General features: G+C 39.1%; 1 protein-coding gene and 1 long non-coding RNA gene across 5 annotated transcripts; one reads left to right on the forward strand and one right to left on the reverse strand.

Moving 5' to 3' along the window:
- Positions 1-4,152: 4,152 nt before the first annotated feature.
- LOC149834331 (CBL-interacting protein kinase 23-like) lies at positions 4,153-13,272 on the forward strand. Its single transcript, XM_090011342.1, has 14 exons — positions 4,153-4,320; positions 5,567-5,629; positions 5,721-5,792; positions 5,950-6,057; positions 6,171-6,251; positions 6,838-6,891; positions 6,994-7,119; positions 7,219-7,308; positions 7,494-7,613; positions 7,702-7,818; positions 8,683-8,799; positions 9,259-9,315; positions 9,817-9,891; positions 11,670-13,272. The coding sequence occupies exons 1-14, from the start codon at positions 4,153-4,155 to the stop codon at positions 11,766-11,768; spliced, it is 1,347 nt and encodes a 448-aa protein (XP_089867468.1). The 3' UTR covers positions 11,769-13,272.
- On the reverse strand, positions 11,603-15,922 carry LOC149834332 (uncharacterized). Of its 4 annotated transcripts, none has more exons than XR_016432763.1 (3): positions 15,816-15,922; positions 15,587-15,715; positions 11,603-11,872 (listed from the first exon to the last, which is right to left on the reverse strand). It is a non-coding gene; the product is annotated as an uncharacterized LOC149834332 (long non-coding RNA). The 4 variants fall into 4 exon arrangements; XR_016432760.1 differs by having other exon boundaries at positions 15,587-15,729; XR_016432764.1 differs by having other exon boundaries at positions 15,811-15,922.
- Positions 15,923-16,896: the final 974 nt, after the last annotated feature.

A 16,896-nucleotide genomic window follows, 5' to 3' on the forward strand; every position in this document is an offset into this window, starting at 1 on the left:
CGATCCAAGTGTAACTGGATTCGAGTTTGGATTAAAAAAGTTAATCACCAAAATTTGAAGCTAACCAGATATGCTTTTTTACATGTATCCATATCTTGATGTTAGTCGGCTTCAGCTGTAAAACTGTAAGTTCAAATTCGATTCGTTTTAATAATTGGATCTGAAACGCTCTACTAGATCCGACTAAATGGTAATCGTTTGTTTAGGATATTCAAAATAAACCTGATCCATTGATGTGGCCCTGTCCAACTCAGCTTACAGGTTCCGCTTGCCAGCATGGATGACGATGATTGAAAATGACATGTGTCAGCCTAAGATACTCCCAGGTTCACACTGGGGTCAGCCTGACTCGGATACATGGGTCCATTTGGTTTATAGCCATGTGGGGTCATCCCAGATAGCGTGGAAGCTCCTACTTGGTTAGGGAGGTTGCATCTAGTGGCCGCAGATCTGTGATCCTGCTGGGCACTCTTAGGCCCCACCCACCCAAACCAGATATCCGACCCGACCCAACCTAGAGCGTCTTACAGCTTCAATTGTATGGGCTGGGTTTGGATTTTCATTTTCATGACCCAACACAACTCGGACCTGAACTTGACTGCCTGTTATAGTGTTTATACGGACGCCTTCGGGCGTGGTCATGATTAGAGATGCACACGAGTCGGGCTCGAGCCGAGCTTGGCATGTACAAGCTCGGCTCGCCCAACCAATTCTATGTACAGGCTTGGCTCAAGCTTGGCCTAAGCCTGAACAACTGGTGTGAGCACAACCAATTCACCGAGCTGACTCGGGCTTAGTCTGAGCTCAACACACACAGAGGTGAAAAAAAATGCAGATTATTGACATACAATATTTCGAACAGAAACCCAGTTTTTAGAAGATGAGGTGGGTACATTACATATGAGAAGGGGGAAAAGAAAACAACCAAAATCACCCAAAATGCCAAAAAAATTGCAACAACAATTCAGAGTTTTACAAGAAAGATGAGAAAAAAAAATCTTGGGTACCTGCTTCTACTTCTTTTGGCACCTTCCATCGGCCATCTGTATGATGCATTTGATCGAGAATATGTTTGTAAGCTTCTCGCCATACCTGTTTCTACCGTCAGTCATCCTCATTGATTATATCATCGTAGTTGCTAGTAATCAGGAGGAGACCAAATATCATCTTCTTTGATGGATTTTTCGATAAGAACAAGTGGGAAAAGGAATTATCGTACTGCCTTCAAACCGTGACAGAATAAAAGCGAGAGTGGTGATTTGGAAGTTGGAACCACGAATCTCTTCGGCCTACGAAAAAACCCCAAGTTCAAACCCTGCACGTACAATTTCAATAGGAAAGAATGAACTGATGAAGATAGAAAAAGAAGGAAAAAAACTGGAGAACAAGTTTTTTTTTTTTTTCATGAGATAGAAAAAGAACTGTGGTCAATTGCCTGGAGGCATAAGTGGTGGTGGGGACTGCTTGTTCTAAATTTATCTTAATTTGCTCCACTTAGGATCAAGTCGTCGGTGCAACAAGTACTTGTGCAATTATGCTCTTATATATGATACAATCGAGCTTTCGCCTACTTGCAAAAATTTGGTACACATCTAAAACTGGGTGAGACCCATAACCTCGATACAAATCACCTTGAAAAGCCTCTTGACTAGGATAAGAAGATCTATTTTTGAATTGGATATGGATCTTATGTTTGAATATGAGTATGGATCTAAATTGTAAGTGGGTATGAATCCAAACAACAAATAAATGAAGATCTTAGTAATAAATCCAAATATCAATTGGATATGAATAGCAGATAGACCTAGATCTAAATAGCAACGGGATTTAGATCCAAACAGGATTCGGATTTGAACAAGATCTAGATCTGAATTGAATCGAAATCAAAATTGAATCTGGATCTGGATCTGAACATCTGAATCTAGATTCAAACTAAATTTAAATCTAAATTGAATCTAGATCTAAATAGTAACTACATCTGGATCTTAAATAAGGATCAAAACAACCAGTGAATAAGAATCTAAATAAGAACTATAGGTTCAATAATCATATATATAAATATTGACAAGCTTCTGACAAAGAATGACCTCCATGTCATGTTAAAACTGTATACGGATTCTTGAATTGACATAATATTCATCAAAGGAGATATTGTATGAAAATAGTTTTTTTTTATTCACATCTCAAATCAATTAAAAGGTTTTGAATAACAAAAAAATAGCCAAATCAAATATTTACGATAGGCAAGCCTAGAAATGAAAGCATAAAAAAATCTTCAAACACTAAAACTAAAAAGACGGAAACACTATGCCCATCCCAAGCCAAATTTTCAAAAGCACCATATATCTCCTCCGTCACTGCAAGAGATAACACTAATGAAAGGCACCTCATGTTCATTATTTCATATTCAAAGAGAGAATCGCGAAAACAAAATTCATAAACAAAGAACGATGATATGCATAAAAATCTAAAAATTCTCAAAAGCTACTTAAAAAATCCCTAAAATCTAAGCTTATTCAAAACAAAGATAACTAATCTAGCATGTATTCACTCAAAAAATGCAAAAACAAGGTTTAAGATACAAAATCTCTAAAATCTAAGTATGAAAAAGCAAGGTTTAAGATACAAAATTTCTAAAATCTATTGGATTTAACATGTATTCACTAAATAAATTGTAAAAATAGTATTTAAAAAGCAAAAACCCCTCACATTGTAAAAAAAAAAAAAGTTGGATAGAACAAACCTTAACCCAAAAATTGGGTTAGAGTTAATTTTATCTATGAAAAATAAAGAGAGAGGAAAGGAAAGCACCCTAATCCTAAAAAAATAGCGTTTAAAAGGAAAAAAACCTTAATAATACAACAAAAAAATGAATTGAACAAACCCCAACCCTGAAATCAGATAAAGGTTAATTTTATTCATGAGAGAGAGAGAGAGAGGGGAAGGGAAAGCACCTAAAACAATAGAGAGAACATGAGAAATACATATGTTGAATTACTTTGTAACAATGTTGGAGGAATGTCACTCCGTTGGAAGGATGTTCACGAAAGCACGGAAAGAGTGGGGAGGAAAGGGGTCGGGGGATGAGTGAGAGAGAGATAGAGAGAGAAAAGGGGGTCATTCACTTCTTTTTTTAATTGATTCCTTCTATCTTTGTTTTTTTTTTTAAACAAGAGGTGTAACCAAAATAACACCTAAAAACAAATGCAGTGGATGCCATTCCGTGCGTTTGCCGCATCTGTCGACCGCACTGTCCCATTTCGAGCAGGGGGGGATGGTGCATCAAACATACCCCTAAGATGGCCTGGACTAACGAAGATCTAAAAGTGATTCAGACCCAGTTGAATCCAATATCGTTTAAAGCCCAAGGTAACATGGTAGCCGAGCCTAGACTCAGGCCGTCATCAGACATCACCCCTACAGTATGTATATAATATATATATAGAAAGTAATGTGTCCGTGCTAAAACCATGTGCTAAATGGGTTTTTGAGCTTCTTTTATGCTTTTTGTGTATGGTCAATTTATTAAGAATCTACACGTGGATCATGTGTTTTGATGAAAAAAATGACTTTTGGAGCCTTAAAAAATTTACAAAGATTTTTGGAACTTTATAAAATCCCAACAATATGTTGGAATCAAGTGCTTAAGAGCTGATCCTTATAAAATCAACCAATCACACCTGTACGGTCAGAACTTTAAAAATAAATAAAATAAAATAAAATAAAACCTATCCTATTTAACAGTCGGTTTACCACCAAATGGGTTAGGAACCAACCCATCACTCACGCAGCGGTCGCCATTAACGAATAAGCGGAGAAACCCGACTCCCGTGGATACCACAAGCGATTCGGATTGAGATAATTCCGATTCCCGGAGGAGAACTCTTGCTAAGATTGTGCTTCCTTCTGAGAACCGGATATGGTTGGTGGAGCTATTTCTTCCCCATTTCCGTCTCTGCTCTCTCACCCAGAGCTCCCGATCTAGCAATTTATCCTTCTTCTGCTCTCTTTCTCGCTCGGCATCATCATGAATGTGGAGAAGTCTCAAGTGTGGCAGCCCTGCAAGAAGAAGAGATCGTGACGGGATTTTGTGAGGGTGGCAGAGAGATCGAGGGGATTGCGCGTCGATCCTAGGAGGAGGAGGAGGAGAAGATGAGATCGCAAGACAGGGTGCGAGTCGGGAAGTACGAGCTTGGGAGGACACTCGGGGAAGGGACGTTCGCGAAGGTGAAGTTCGCGAGGAACATCGAGACGGGGCAGAACGTCGCGATCAAGATATTCGATAAGCACAAGGTGCACAGGCACAAGATGATCAGCCAGGTGCGTTGAACGACAGGCGGTTCTGGTGTTGATTATCAATTCTTCTTCTTCTTTTTCTTCTTCTACTGGTGTTGCTGCTCTTTCTTTTGGCTTTTTTTAGAGGAAAATATTAAAACTAATAGATGTAACAAGAGGCTGAGTCTTAGTGGATCGTGGCAGCAAGGCCACTCTGCCAATTATCGCATATTTAAGTCATCTGCAAAGATTTCTCTGGGCTTAATGAGTCAAAAGCGTTTTTTATCACTGATAAAATTGTCAGGATAATGTTTTTTCTCAATTTTTTTTTTATTGTTGTTGTTTCGAGTGTACGTCCACGAGAAATATCGTTTATGCGAGTCATTTTTCTTATATATTGCTTGGCTATATTTGAAATTTTAAGATTTTCTATTGCTTATGAGTTAAAAACTAAAAAGAAAACCTTTTCTATTGCTTACAATATTTCAAGTAATTCAAAATCACGGGTCGTCTATTTCTTTGTGATTTTTCTTAGATTTGTACTGTTGATCGGTAAGATGTGCAAAGCTTTTGTTGATTTTAAGGTGATTTATTTTTCCTCATTTCTTCCGTCGGTCTGTTTTAGGACCGGAACTTTTTAATATATTTTTGCGAACATTTTTGTGATGGAACTGACGCAGGGTGATCGATATGAATTGCCTTCTGTTTGTTGCTTTTCATTTTTGTCATTTAATGATAAACGAAGGTCAATTTTGGTTATTTCTTTGTCCGCTTAATTGGTCTCCTTCTCTCTTTTTCTTTCTCCTTCACCTTTTCCCTCCCCTTTTTGTGATTTCCTTTTGTTGGCCAATTACAGCTAACCCTCCCCACAAGCAAATCAAGAAATCACTGTTGAATCTTATTGGGTTGGAAGATAAACGCATTATTTTTGCGCCACGTCCGTCTCTAAATTCTTATCTTTGTTTTAAAAGATGCGATATTGATTGATGATCATCACTTTACCTGTTAATTGTGCGATTTGAATGCCAGACCTGGCTGTATAGCTTTAACTATCTTCAACAAATTGAAGAATACCAACGTGATATCCTATCCTTTGGATGAAAATTGTAAACTTTAGAATCTCAACAAGTTGCTTATAGGGGGGAGTGTTTGTTTCTTGCTAAATATCACGAGAACCTCGATACCACCCTTTTCATTGTTCCTGCAGTCAATGGGACGGCACACTATTCAATTAATAATATAAAGTGAAGCAGGTGATTTTTACTGACAGGTTTCTTCTTCCTGATTGTAGATTAAGCGAGAAATCTCAACCATGAAGTTAATTAGACACCCAAATGTGATACGGATGTATGAGGTAAGATGTGACCTTTATTATCTTTGAAGGTGCTTAGAAAGTTGTCTTTTTTATCCTTGGAGGTGCCTAGAACATTGCATCTTTGATGTAGGTGATGGCTAGCAAGACAAAGATTTACATCGTTTTGCAATTTGTTACTGGTGGGGAACTGTTTGATAAAATTGTAAGATTTAATGATTGATATTTTTAACAGTTTCATTTCGTAATTAAAAGAAAAATCATGGCTGGCTTGGGTGATCTTGGCCAACTCTGTTAAATGGAGCTGGGCCTTCAGAATTGCTGGTTTGGACAATTAAAATCTTTTCTTTCTCTCGTGTCAGGTAAACCATGGGAGGATGAAGGAGGATGAGACAAGGAAGTATTTTCAACAACTCATCAATGCTGTCGATTACTGCCATAGTAGAGGCGTATGCCATCGGGACTTGAAGGTCAGACTGAATTTAATGCAATTCCCGTCTGTTCTGTTCTTGGTTGTGTTTCTTTGTATTTTCTAAACGGATTTAGTAGATTCTCTGTCGCTTAATTGACCTACTTGTTGCAGCCAGAAAACCTGCTATTGGATTCGGACGGTGTGCTTAAAGTTTCAGATTTTGGGTTAAGCGCTCTGCCTCAGCAAGTTCGAGTGAGTGATTCAGTTTCCTCTGAAGTTATTACATATTAAAATAGTAAGATTAAAAATAGTAGCATTTTTCCCCAGGGAAAACAGAACAATGATGTGCAGAAATTCACGTTTTACCTTGTCAGGCATTATCTGCAAGTACTCTGTTTTCCTTTGTTCCTTGAAGTTGGTATTGTTCAGAAGAAAGTATAAAAAGAAAAGGAAAGAAATAGTTAGAACATGACTCCTTTTGTGAAATGAGTTGCAAATTAGGTCAACAGTAAAAAATCAGAGAATGTGTACCAGTGTCAGCGCTGGAAGTGAAACATTTTGCAGAATACATTTGAACAGTTTCTCACATCATCCGATGTAGCCATTTTGTCATCATCACAATTCATGCATTATAGATGGCAATATTTGTCAATTAACAATGAACACAATAAGTATAAAATGACATTAATCAATGCACTTGATTGCTTGTTCTTGCTTGCCTCGATTGTTCTTGCCTTTTGTCTTTTTTTTTTTTTGCAAATATTAAATCGAATAACTGTTCAAATATGGATTGTTTCTTTTCGTTCTGACATCTCAATCTGGGAGATTCTTAATTCAGGAAGATGGATTGCTTCATACTACTTGTGGAACGCCTAATTATATTGCTCCTGAGGTACAATGAACTGAATATGGATTCTATCTGCATGCCAACAAGGGAGGAAAATAACGCTTCTCATGTTTCACTTTCTAATTTTCATTTTGGATTATATGTCAGGTAATAAATGACAAAGGATATGACGGATCAAAGGCAGATCTGTGGTCATGCGGAGTGATTCTTTATGTTCTTATGGCAGGTTACCTACCTTTTGATGACTCTAATTTGCTGCAGCTGTACAAAAAGGCAAGCTAAGTTTTTCAACAGATTTTGCATTAAGCAAGGCCCTACAGCATTCTAGCACATCTAGAATTTAGTTTTAAACTTCCAGTTACATTTTTGCAGATTTTAAAAGCGGATTTTACCTGTCCTCCATGGTTTTCCTCAAGTGCGAAGAAACTCATCAAAAGGATCCTGGATCCCAATCCAAAAACCGTATGTCTTAACCATGTTTCTGTGCTCTGTTTTTCAGCCTTGTTATATTGATCCTTGCCATGATGCTGTCATTGCTTTTGATCTTTTTGTTGGTTGAATACAAATTTGAGTTATGTGGCCGACTGTAGAAGAAACTATTTCTCAATGATTCTTCTGTTTTCCTTTCAACATTTTACGTGGGACAGCGCATTACAATTGCAGAGGTTATACAGAATGAATGGTTTAAGAAAGGTTACAAGCCACCCAACTTTGAAGACGTGGATGTCAGTCTTGATGATGTACATGCTGTTTTTGATGAATCAGGGGTAATGTTTCCTGTTTCTTGAAAGGTGTTTTATTGTATAAAAGAAACACCAAGACTTATAAGGATGCTTTGCTATTCTAAAACTGCAGGACCCTGGAAATCTTGTTGTCGAGAGGAGAGGAGAAAGACCAGTGTTAATGAATGCATTTGAACTTATTTCGACTTCTCAGGGCTTAAACCTCAGCAGCTTATTCGAAAAACATATGGTATGCTATTAAACTTGCCCTTACTGCTATTACGTATATCTTCCACCTATTCATTTGATGAAGGGGATGTGGTGGATTTGCTTGTTTTCTGAAAATATCAGCACTTGGGTATATAGGATCAGGGATGCTTTATTTCCGAGCCATTGGTTTTTTGGTCAGATTAGGAAAATGGGTTTTGTGTCGGTTTCCCTGGACAATGAGATGAATATTATCAATCATGTTAGTTGTGCAAATTTAAGTACATGGATAATGCTTTATTCCGTTTCCCATGTTCAAAAAACGTGGTGATAAAACCAAAAGAATTTAGGCTCTATTTGGGAGTCCCACGTTGAGATGGAAATACCATTTCCATGTGTTGCCAAAAAAATACTTTTGCCAAAATCTGGTGGAGGATGGCGTTGCCAAAAACATCCTCTTGTGAATGGTGTTGGGACTGGCAACTGCATTCTCAATGTAGTGTTTTGACAACACCACTGCTCCCAAATAGCAGAGAGCATTGGGAGAAACAGTTATAGTTGGTTTTCATTCAAATTTGGAAACACAAATGGGTGTGAATTTATTTTTATTCTTCTTCTTTTTTTTGTGGATTGACCACCTTTGAAAATTTTGCTTGGCACAGAATTGGGTTCGTTGAGCACAAAGTTTTTGGTGAATATTCGACTTAGAAATTTATAGTCTATTTCTTTCATGCATTAACTACCGGAAGTACAAAATTCTTAGACACGCAAGGAGCTCTAATTATCAGTAGTTATTCGCTGTCCTATTCAAAACTTCGTAAAAATACCTTTGGTACTCCTATAGGCTGGTTGAGAAATGTGTTGCAGAAAATTCACAATTTTCATGTTTTTTTTTTCCTTAAACCAGGGTGTTGTTAAGAGACAGGCGAGATTTACATCAAAATTCCCTGCTCCAGAGATAATTTCAAAAATTGAAGAAGCTGTGACTCCTATGGGCTTTGATGTAACGAAGAACGACTACAAGGTGGTAGCAAAGATCATTCATTCATTGTGGTAGCAAACACAGATGGTGCACACGTTTATTTTTTTTTTCAAAAGCTGTCCACACTGTCCTGTCCTCCATGTTCTAGAGGGGAGGGCGGAACAGTGTGGGACAGCAAAATGTGTCCCTTTGGGACATGCAGGATGCAGTGTCCCGCTCGTCCCCGCATCCCATGTTTGCGTGGGCATGCAGGTGTGCATGGACCCCACACGGCAGGTGTCCCGCTGATTGGATCCTGTTGATAATTATAATGCTGCATCACATAGTTGATGTGAAACTATGACAGCAGGAGCACTTTTACATTATAGGGCACCAAGTGGATCTGATGATTTGTGACTTAGACTTACAAAATTGAAAATCAACATATTACCATATTAATGCAATTTTTTCTCACTACCGTTTATATTTTGCCAATTCTGACTGTTTGTATTTATAATACAGATGAAGTTGCAAGGCTCAAAAACTGGAAGGAAAGGTCATCTTTCCATTGCTACAGAGGTAGTTCCGTCCTTTGTATTGTTGATAAGAGTCTTTTCTCAATAAAAAAAATTGTCTTGACATATGCATATCAATCATCTGCTTTATGCTAATATGCTTGTCAAAAAATTGAACGTTAGTGAGTAACCTGTATTAGCTGGAAGCAAGCTAAATTTTAACAGGGACTGAGGGGGGAGAATATCAAGATATACTTCATATTGAAACTGAGAAAGAACACTAGGATTGATTAGTCAGCTGAAGAAAAACGGTTGTTAGAATAACATTTGAAAGTAAAAACTTGGACAACTTGCTAGACTGGACCGTCTATTTGATTTGTTGTTCAAGCTTGTTATTTACTTGTGCTACTATGTCAAATGACTTGATACTTGTGTTGGTTTGGTTTCCCTAAGGAATTGACCTGTTTTGTCTAGTCCAATGCTACAGCCTACAGTCGGCTCTTCCCAGCTACTTGGTTTGCAATATTGACTGAATTTTGTTAATTTGCTCATCTGAATCTGGCAGATTTTTGAGGTGGGCCCTTCTATGTACATTGTGGAACTCCGCAAGTCTAAGGGAGACACGCTAGAATTTCACAAGGTATTTAAAGTTTAAACCATATAGTGAGGTGTGTGTGCGCACGCTTCAATCAGTCGTACACACCATCTAGTGGGGATTTATGCTGCAATTCACTTACATAATCTAACCTCATAGATGTGTTCAACATGGTTGACTTAGCGGGGGCAGACCCTTCAATCATCTCTTCTTTTCATTGAAAAAACATGTTTTTTTAAGTAAAAAAAAAATTGGTGCATTTATAGCCCATCTTTGCAGCATCAGAAAAACCTATACACATGTCAACTGGAAATCCAAAAGTTAATTCCTACCAAATTGAGCACTTAGGTCGCATCTATGATGTTAGATTTATCAAAAAAACAAAAAAAATTAAAACACTATATATATATAGGGTAACTAAAATATGCTTACCGGTATGAACCAAGATTTTCATAGGTTTTTTTTATTTTTTCCAAAAATTTCACCGTACGAATGTGATCTAGATGCTTGGTTTTATAAAAATAGACTCTTGGATCATCTAATTCCGACGAATAAGAAGGACCTTTTAAGGGTTGAAAATCAACTGACTTAGAATTTTCATAAATATTTAAGCATAAAAATCACATTTCTTGATCCAATTACGATGATCCAACAATCGATTCTTAGCAAATGGACCACGCCGAATGCATGCAGAGTTAGATTTGCAAAAAAACCTATGAAAATCTCAATTCATACCAGCAAACATATTTGGTTGGTAAACATATTTCAGTTTCCCTATATATATATATATATATATATATATATATATATATATATATATATATATATATATATATATATATATAGAGAGAGAGAGAGAGAGAGAGAGAGAGAGAGAAGGGCATAGCTGCCTATGCCCTTAGGTGCCTACATGAGTCTTCACACGTGCGATGGACATTGCATGCCTTTTTCTGTTGTTAAAATGACATTTAGCGGCAGTTAGCGCCGGCAGCTAAAGCATAGTTTTGCATGCATGCAGCGCACAATGCACTTCGGGCAACCCTGATGGGCGACCCTGGTAAGTTGTAGGGATGGCAGTGGGGTGGGGTGGGGCGGGGCGGGGCGGGGGACAAGGTCTCCACCCCCCGCTCCGCCTCAAGATTAGAACCTCCATCCCCGGTTCAAACGGGGAAAAGTGGCAGGGACGGGGATGAAGCGGGATTGTGGCGAGGACGGGGAAAAGGGTACGTCCATCCCCGCCTCCATCCCCAAACGGGGATGAATTTTAACCTTCGTCCCCGCCTTCATCCCCGTTTCATACCCTTCATCCCCGGTCCAAACGGGACGGGGGCCCGCTTTCTCCCAGTCCACTGCCATCCCTAGTAAGTTGGTTAGTGTATGCACCTAAGGTGGTAGGCAGCTACCCACTTCTATATGTATATATTGAAAATGTTAGCTACCCATGTGGGTTCCAAACCCACGAGTGGAAAACAATGTTGGTAGGATTGTTGTTATTGTTAATTTTTTGGCAGGTACAACTTTGATTTAGTAGAAAGTAACCCTTTAATCATGTTTTTCTGACGTGATTTTTAGGGGTTGAAAAAATCAATGTACCAAATTTTCTTCCCTCGAGAAGTATTTTTTACGTTGAAAAAATATGATCCAGAGGTCGATTTCTACTATTTTTTACCGTGCTAAACCCATGGGTCAGATTTGGTCAACACGACCTGCGAGTTTCAATTAAGGGGTTCGGAGCGACAAGTGTATCCAATATTTTCATATATATAATCGATTGTGTCTTATACACTATGATCATGATCTGCGTACATGCTTCCATTTTCCAGTTTTACAAGAACCTCTCGACCAGCCTCAAAGATGTCGTGTGGAGAACGGACGAAAGCATGGATAAAGCGGAGAATGGGCAGCCACAGGCTGAGTGTTAGAGAGTAACAACAGGAAGCTCCAAAACTTGTACATCAGGGGGACATCTTTCAGTTTGTAAGTCTCTTTAAAAGATATTGCTGGATTGCTGCTTTGAGTGACGTCCCTATAAAGTAACATTAGGCGATGAAATGAGTGACGTTGTAGAACTTGAGCGCAATTAGCACTTTATATCTGTATGTCTTAACAAATTCTATAAGCTGGTGAAGAGAACGGTACTTATATCTCTTGAATCTAGTAAAGTATCTTAGTGATATATTTGTTTTCAAACACTTTATTTGGTCAAGCAGACCTACCAAGGCTCCTTTTTGTAGAGTTAGCAACTAGGGAACATACTTTTGACTGGATGCAGGATGTCCTGTGTCTTTAGTTTTGCAAGATCCAGAAGAAAGTTTCTGGTTGGTTGGTTCAAGCTACAAAACGGAAGCAGATGGATAGGGATGGTGGGGAGGTAGATCCACTCTGCTGGTTCTGCATTAAGTGCAACTTGATTCCGAGCCCTTGGTGCTTAATCTGTACTTGTGTAAATTACGAGGCATGTTCGGGTGCTTGGGCCGATTACTTAAGAAAGTACTCGTTCCGCATAAAACACAGAAAATCGTGTACGCTATACAATGGATGTGCATCATGTGCTGCAATTTTCTCCTCTTTTCTCTGTATTTGTGTGGGCTGAGTGCTGGATCTGCTCCCGGAAATTCTGGGTGCTGGTTTGAGCAAATTGTGGAACAATAATTTAGAAATATCCAAAAAAATGGTATGGTTATAACTTTGGATGCAGTTCCAATGGCTTTTACTGCTTTTTTATTTTGTAGTTGAATGAGGCTTGATGATGATACTTTTAGCATTATTCAGGTCAGAAATCCAAATATGCATGTGGTCATAGAAGATGTCTGGTTCAACTGAATTTTGGTTTTGCCTAATATGGATATGGTTTTGGTGAGTAGGTTGAATTGAAACCCAGTTGAAGAGTTGGTGTTTGGCCAGCTGCTCTTCATCACCGACCGCACATTGGCAACCCCTCGGTTAGTAAAACCCTTGAGGTCTCACTTCCGTCCACCAGGGAGTACACCCAGCTTCAATCTTGAGGTAATGGACATCTTTCATGGATTTTGAACTTATGACATCCTGTGAACTTGGTGCCCCTACCAGATGAGTGGAGCCCTTGTGGGCTTCATCAGTTGTTTGTGAAAACATTGATAAAGAGTTAAAAAGTGGCATCTTACTGAATGGACTTGGGGCACGATTGCTTGGCCCCCTGTGAGAATCATTGTCTAACACCCATTTTAACACATCATTGCAAACGTGAGAAAAATGAGTCCTCTTTCCACTTAGATTTACCCTCCATTCCCCTAGATCTAAGCCTATTTCTCCCTCCCCTCCTACATCTCCACCTAATTCAAAATCCCTAAAAATGAGCCATGAGAGTTGGTGTATCTGTAGTATCTTAGTTTTTCCAAAATGCTGGAGAGGGAAAATATTGCAGTCAGCCCTAACCTTCTGGTTGTTTTGCAAGAGATGGCTCCTCTGAGGATTTAAACAAATGAGATTTTTTGTGTGCCAAAAGACGCCCTTTGGCTGAGCCTTAGCATCAGCAGGACCTGTTTCATATCCAAACAAAATTAGATCCCTCTTGCCCAGTGTTGTGAAAAGTGTTGAGGCGTAGCGAGACACTCCACCAAAAACCGAGGCGAGGCGTAAAGCGTAAGTTTCAATTTTTTTTTGAAAATTTTAAAAATTTATAAAAAAAAAAATCTAAAAATACAAATAAATAAAAAAATGCTTTATTGATGAAGTAACAACCAATAAAAATAGAAAATCTGAAATAATTACTAAAAAATATGAGATTAACATATAAAAGTAACTAAGAAACTGATTACATAACCAGAAAACTAATTATATAATTGAAAATTATAATGTCCTATAAAGCAACAACCAATAAGCAATAGAAAATCTCAAATAAGTACTAAAAAATATGAGATTAACCTATAAAAGTTAAAATATATGAGATTAACATATAAAAAGTAAAGAAAATAATTAAATATAGCATATAAAAGTAACTAAGAAACGAAAAATTCCAACTGAAATGAAACTGATTACGGAGAACTTCTTCATATTCTTCTTCTTCTTCCTTTTTTTTTGGGCCTCAGGCTGGCGCCTTGAGGCACAGAGGGTCGCTCCTTAAGGCGAGACACGTTTTTTATAACACTGCTCCTGCCTTTGTTGGTGCTTAGACCAACTAACCAAGCTCTAGGAAAATGTTTCTTAAAGATAAAGTCTCTCATCACACAGCTTTACTTTGCTCTAAAGGTTTTGAGCTCGTTCCGCTTTGTGAATGCTTTAGGCTTTTTGCCAATGAAAAAAAAATCATCTAATTGAAAAGGAACACTATATGAAGGTTTCTACTCGTTAGATCAAGTACCAGATCCAGTGTGGCCATCGGGTCTCACAAGAAGAGGTTCGACCCCTGGTGCTCACAAGTTGCCTCCGAATACCCAAACGGTTATGTACCACAGTCTAAGGAACATCCAGTTCATAGAAATGATTGATCAGTCAAGATTTCCTCAGTGTCATCTAAAGGAGTCTGTTCTGCGGGTCCATGGTGAGGTTAGGCAACTGGTCCAAGCTCAATCATGGAACCCTTCCAAAGCAAAACAAGCTAGTATGGAACCAGTCAAGCAAATTCTCAACGAAGGCAGTTTGAGAGTCCATCCGGAAGAAGGCACAGCAGAACCTGCTGTTCAACTTGATTTGGGTCAAGGAGGCCTTCCCAAGAGCAGCAGTTCACTCAGATGGGCGGTAGAGGGTAGACTGTTATCACAAGAAAGATTACACAAAATGGGTTTTCAATTCCCAAGTAGATATGAGATGTGTGGTAAAGAAGTAGAGGGTGAGGTCCATCTTTTCTTCATGTGCCCAATTGTGAATTATCTCTGAAGGTGTCCGCTCACCTCTATGGGTGCGTTTGATCGTGCCACAAAAATCAAACATTGGATGTGGCTGATGCACGTCCGTCACCTCCATGGAGTGGTGATTCACCCTCCCCCCTGTTATGCTGAGAACAGGATGGGGAGAACACTAAAAAAAATCGGCCCCCCAACGCTCTCATTCCCCTCTCTACCCTAAACCCCTTCCCTCCCATTTCTCTCTCTTTGTGAGACCCCTGACATTGGAGCCTCCCTCCAGTGTAAATCCGACGATAGGTATATCTTTCTTTCTCTGACTCAGGCCAAAACACAACTTACGTGTGCAGTCGAAACAAATGTTGACGGAGTACAATTGTTACAGAACAGAGAGAGTGTTCTGTTTGTTCTATCCAATCTTGTAAAAGCCATCAAACACACGCTAAGGAAACATATTTTATGACTTGGTCTCCTAGTCTGCAATTGAGTTTAAAGATAAAAAAAAGTCAGATAGAGCTGAGAAGCCACCTTTCAAACAATTATTTGGAAAGTATGGACTATGAGGAACCAACAAGTTTTTGATGGCAGTGGGAAGAGTATAATCCAACTGAGGAAAGGTCTGCATGCAATCAGAGAGCAAGTTCTCTTAAGCGAACGACGCTTCACAGGTAAAGATCGAAACTAACATATTGGCCTTCCGCGAATATGTTATTTACTTCCCAATTCATGCTATTTCTCACTACCTACTTGGTTTTCCGTTTTCCCCTTGTCCTCATCTCTAATAATCACACCTTTCTGGGCAATACAAATTTGACAAAACAACTTCAAAATATGAAACCATCCCTGCAGAGCAAATCGGTGAGCTCGAAGAAAAACCTAAAAGCAAGCAAAGAAATTGAAGTTGTGAAGAAACTGCTCACCAGTCCATGATCCCAAATTGGTCTTCATACAAGCCTAGACACGAATTGCTGGATAAGAGGAAGATGGAGAACGTGGTGAAGAAGAAAACCCAGATTGAGTTTGTCATTCTTTGTTGGTGCTTTTGCTCTCTGCAATAAGTAGACTACAAGTGGTGATGGATCTAAAATTTCTGCAAAAACAGCAACAAAAAAAGATTTGGGGAGGGTCCAAAACCATCTAGTACCCTACCAACAACGTCTCAGAGGGTACAGAGCCAACCCATCGTCCTCCCAACGAATCATAGAACCCTCAACGTCCCTGAGATGGGTGCTCGTAAAGGCAACCCTAGCAAAGGCGCTGGAATCGAATCGGGTGTATTTCGGGAACAAAAAAGAAGGAAAGAAAGAAAAGGGGGAAGAGAGAAAGAGAACCGTAGCAGGTCGCCGGTAGGAGGGAGAGAGGAAAATGACAAAGTCGGTGGACCCCTACTTTTTTTGTTTTTAGTAATACCCTGTTCCCCACGTCCACGTTCTAAACGTAACAGGAGTGTTACGAAAATAACAGATTTTTTGACGCAGCCGACGCGTTCCGCACGTCCGCTGCATCCATTGATTAATCCCCTATTCCCAGCAGGATTTCAGTCTGAAATCCAGCCGAGACGGGATCAAACGTGCCCATAGGGATCACCTTGGACACATTATGAAAGATGGTTGCTTCTCCAAAGATGAAAGCCAGGTAAGAGGGGAATGGAGTGGATGGTCTGATATTATGCTCCTCATTAACCCGAACTCTAATGTCACCATTGAAAGTGGAAGATCCGGCCAAGTGTCTGAGCTCAGGCGCGCATTAGAAGGAAGGGGGAGTGAGCACAACATTCCTCATGACTTGAGGGTGATTTTGTATAGTTTTTACAGTGATACAAAAATCCATTTTTAACTCTGATTTTTTGGACAGTCGTGGGGATGATTAAGTCATGGAAAGACCATCCCATGGTTTGGCACCCTTCAAAAGAGGAGAGATAATTGTACATTCCCTTTTCATCAATGAATCTTGTAGGGCTCCCCCCTAACCTCAGCTTGCCTTAAAAAAAAAAGGGTCTGGCAACAACCCCAAGACCACGAGATGGTGAGCCAATTAAAGTGAAATTTATGTAGCCTATGGAGGATTCAACTCCTATTTAATATTAGAGTTAATATTAAGTGGTTGCATGACATGCATGTATTATGGTCATGGAGGGGATTAATGGAGCATTAATCTCTAAGTTACGAAGAGTTAATCCAATCATCTAATTGGTTGTCTATATAAAGTTCATGGCCATGTCAAGGCATAT

Source organism: Nuphar pumila, chromosome 6, assembly GCF_984573655.1.
Source record: "Nuphar pumila chromosome 6, dmNupPumi1.hap1.1, whole genome shotgun sequence".
In the NCBI taxonomy this organism is placed as follows: Eukaryota; Viridiplantae; Streptophyta; class Magnoliopsida; order Nymphaeales; family Nymphaeaceae; genus Nuphar; species Nuphar pumila.

Bases quoted from the DNA above. Each gene is read 5' to 3' on its own strand.
- LOC149834331 (XM_090011342.1), top strand. From the start codon at position 4,153: ATGAGATCGCAAGACAGGGTGCGAGTCGGGAAGTACGAGCTTGGGAGG. The intron at 7,614-7,701 runs GTAATGTTTCCT...CTAAAACTGCAG, and splicing joins CTGTTTTTGATGAATCAGGG to GACCCTGGAAATCTTGTTGT. The intron at 9,316-9,816 runs GTAGTTCCGTCC...TGAATCTGGCAG, and splicing joins ATCTTTCCATTGCTACAGAG to ATTTTTGAGGTGGGCCCTTC.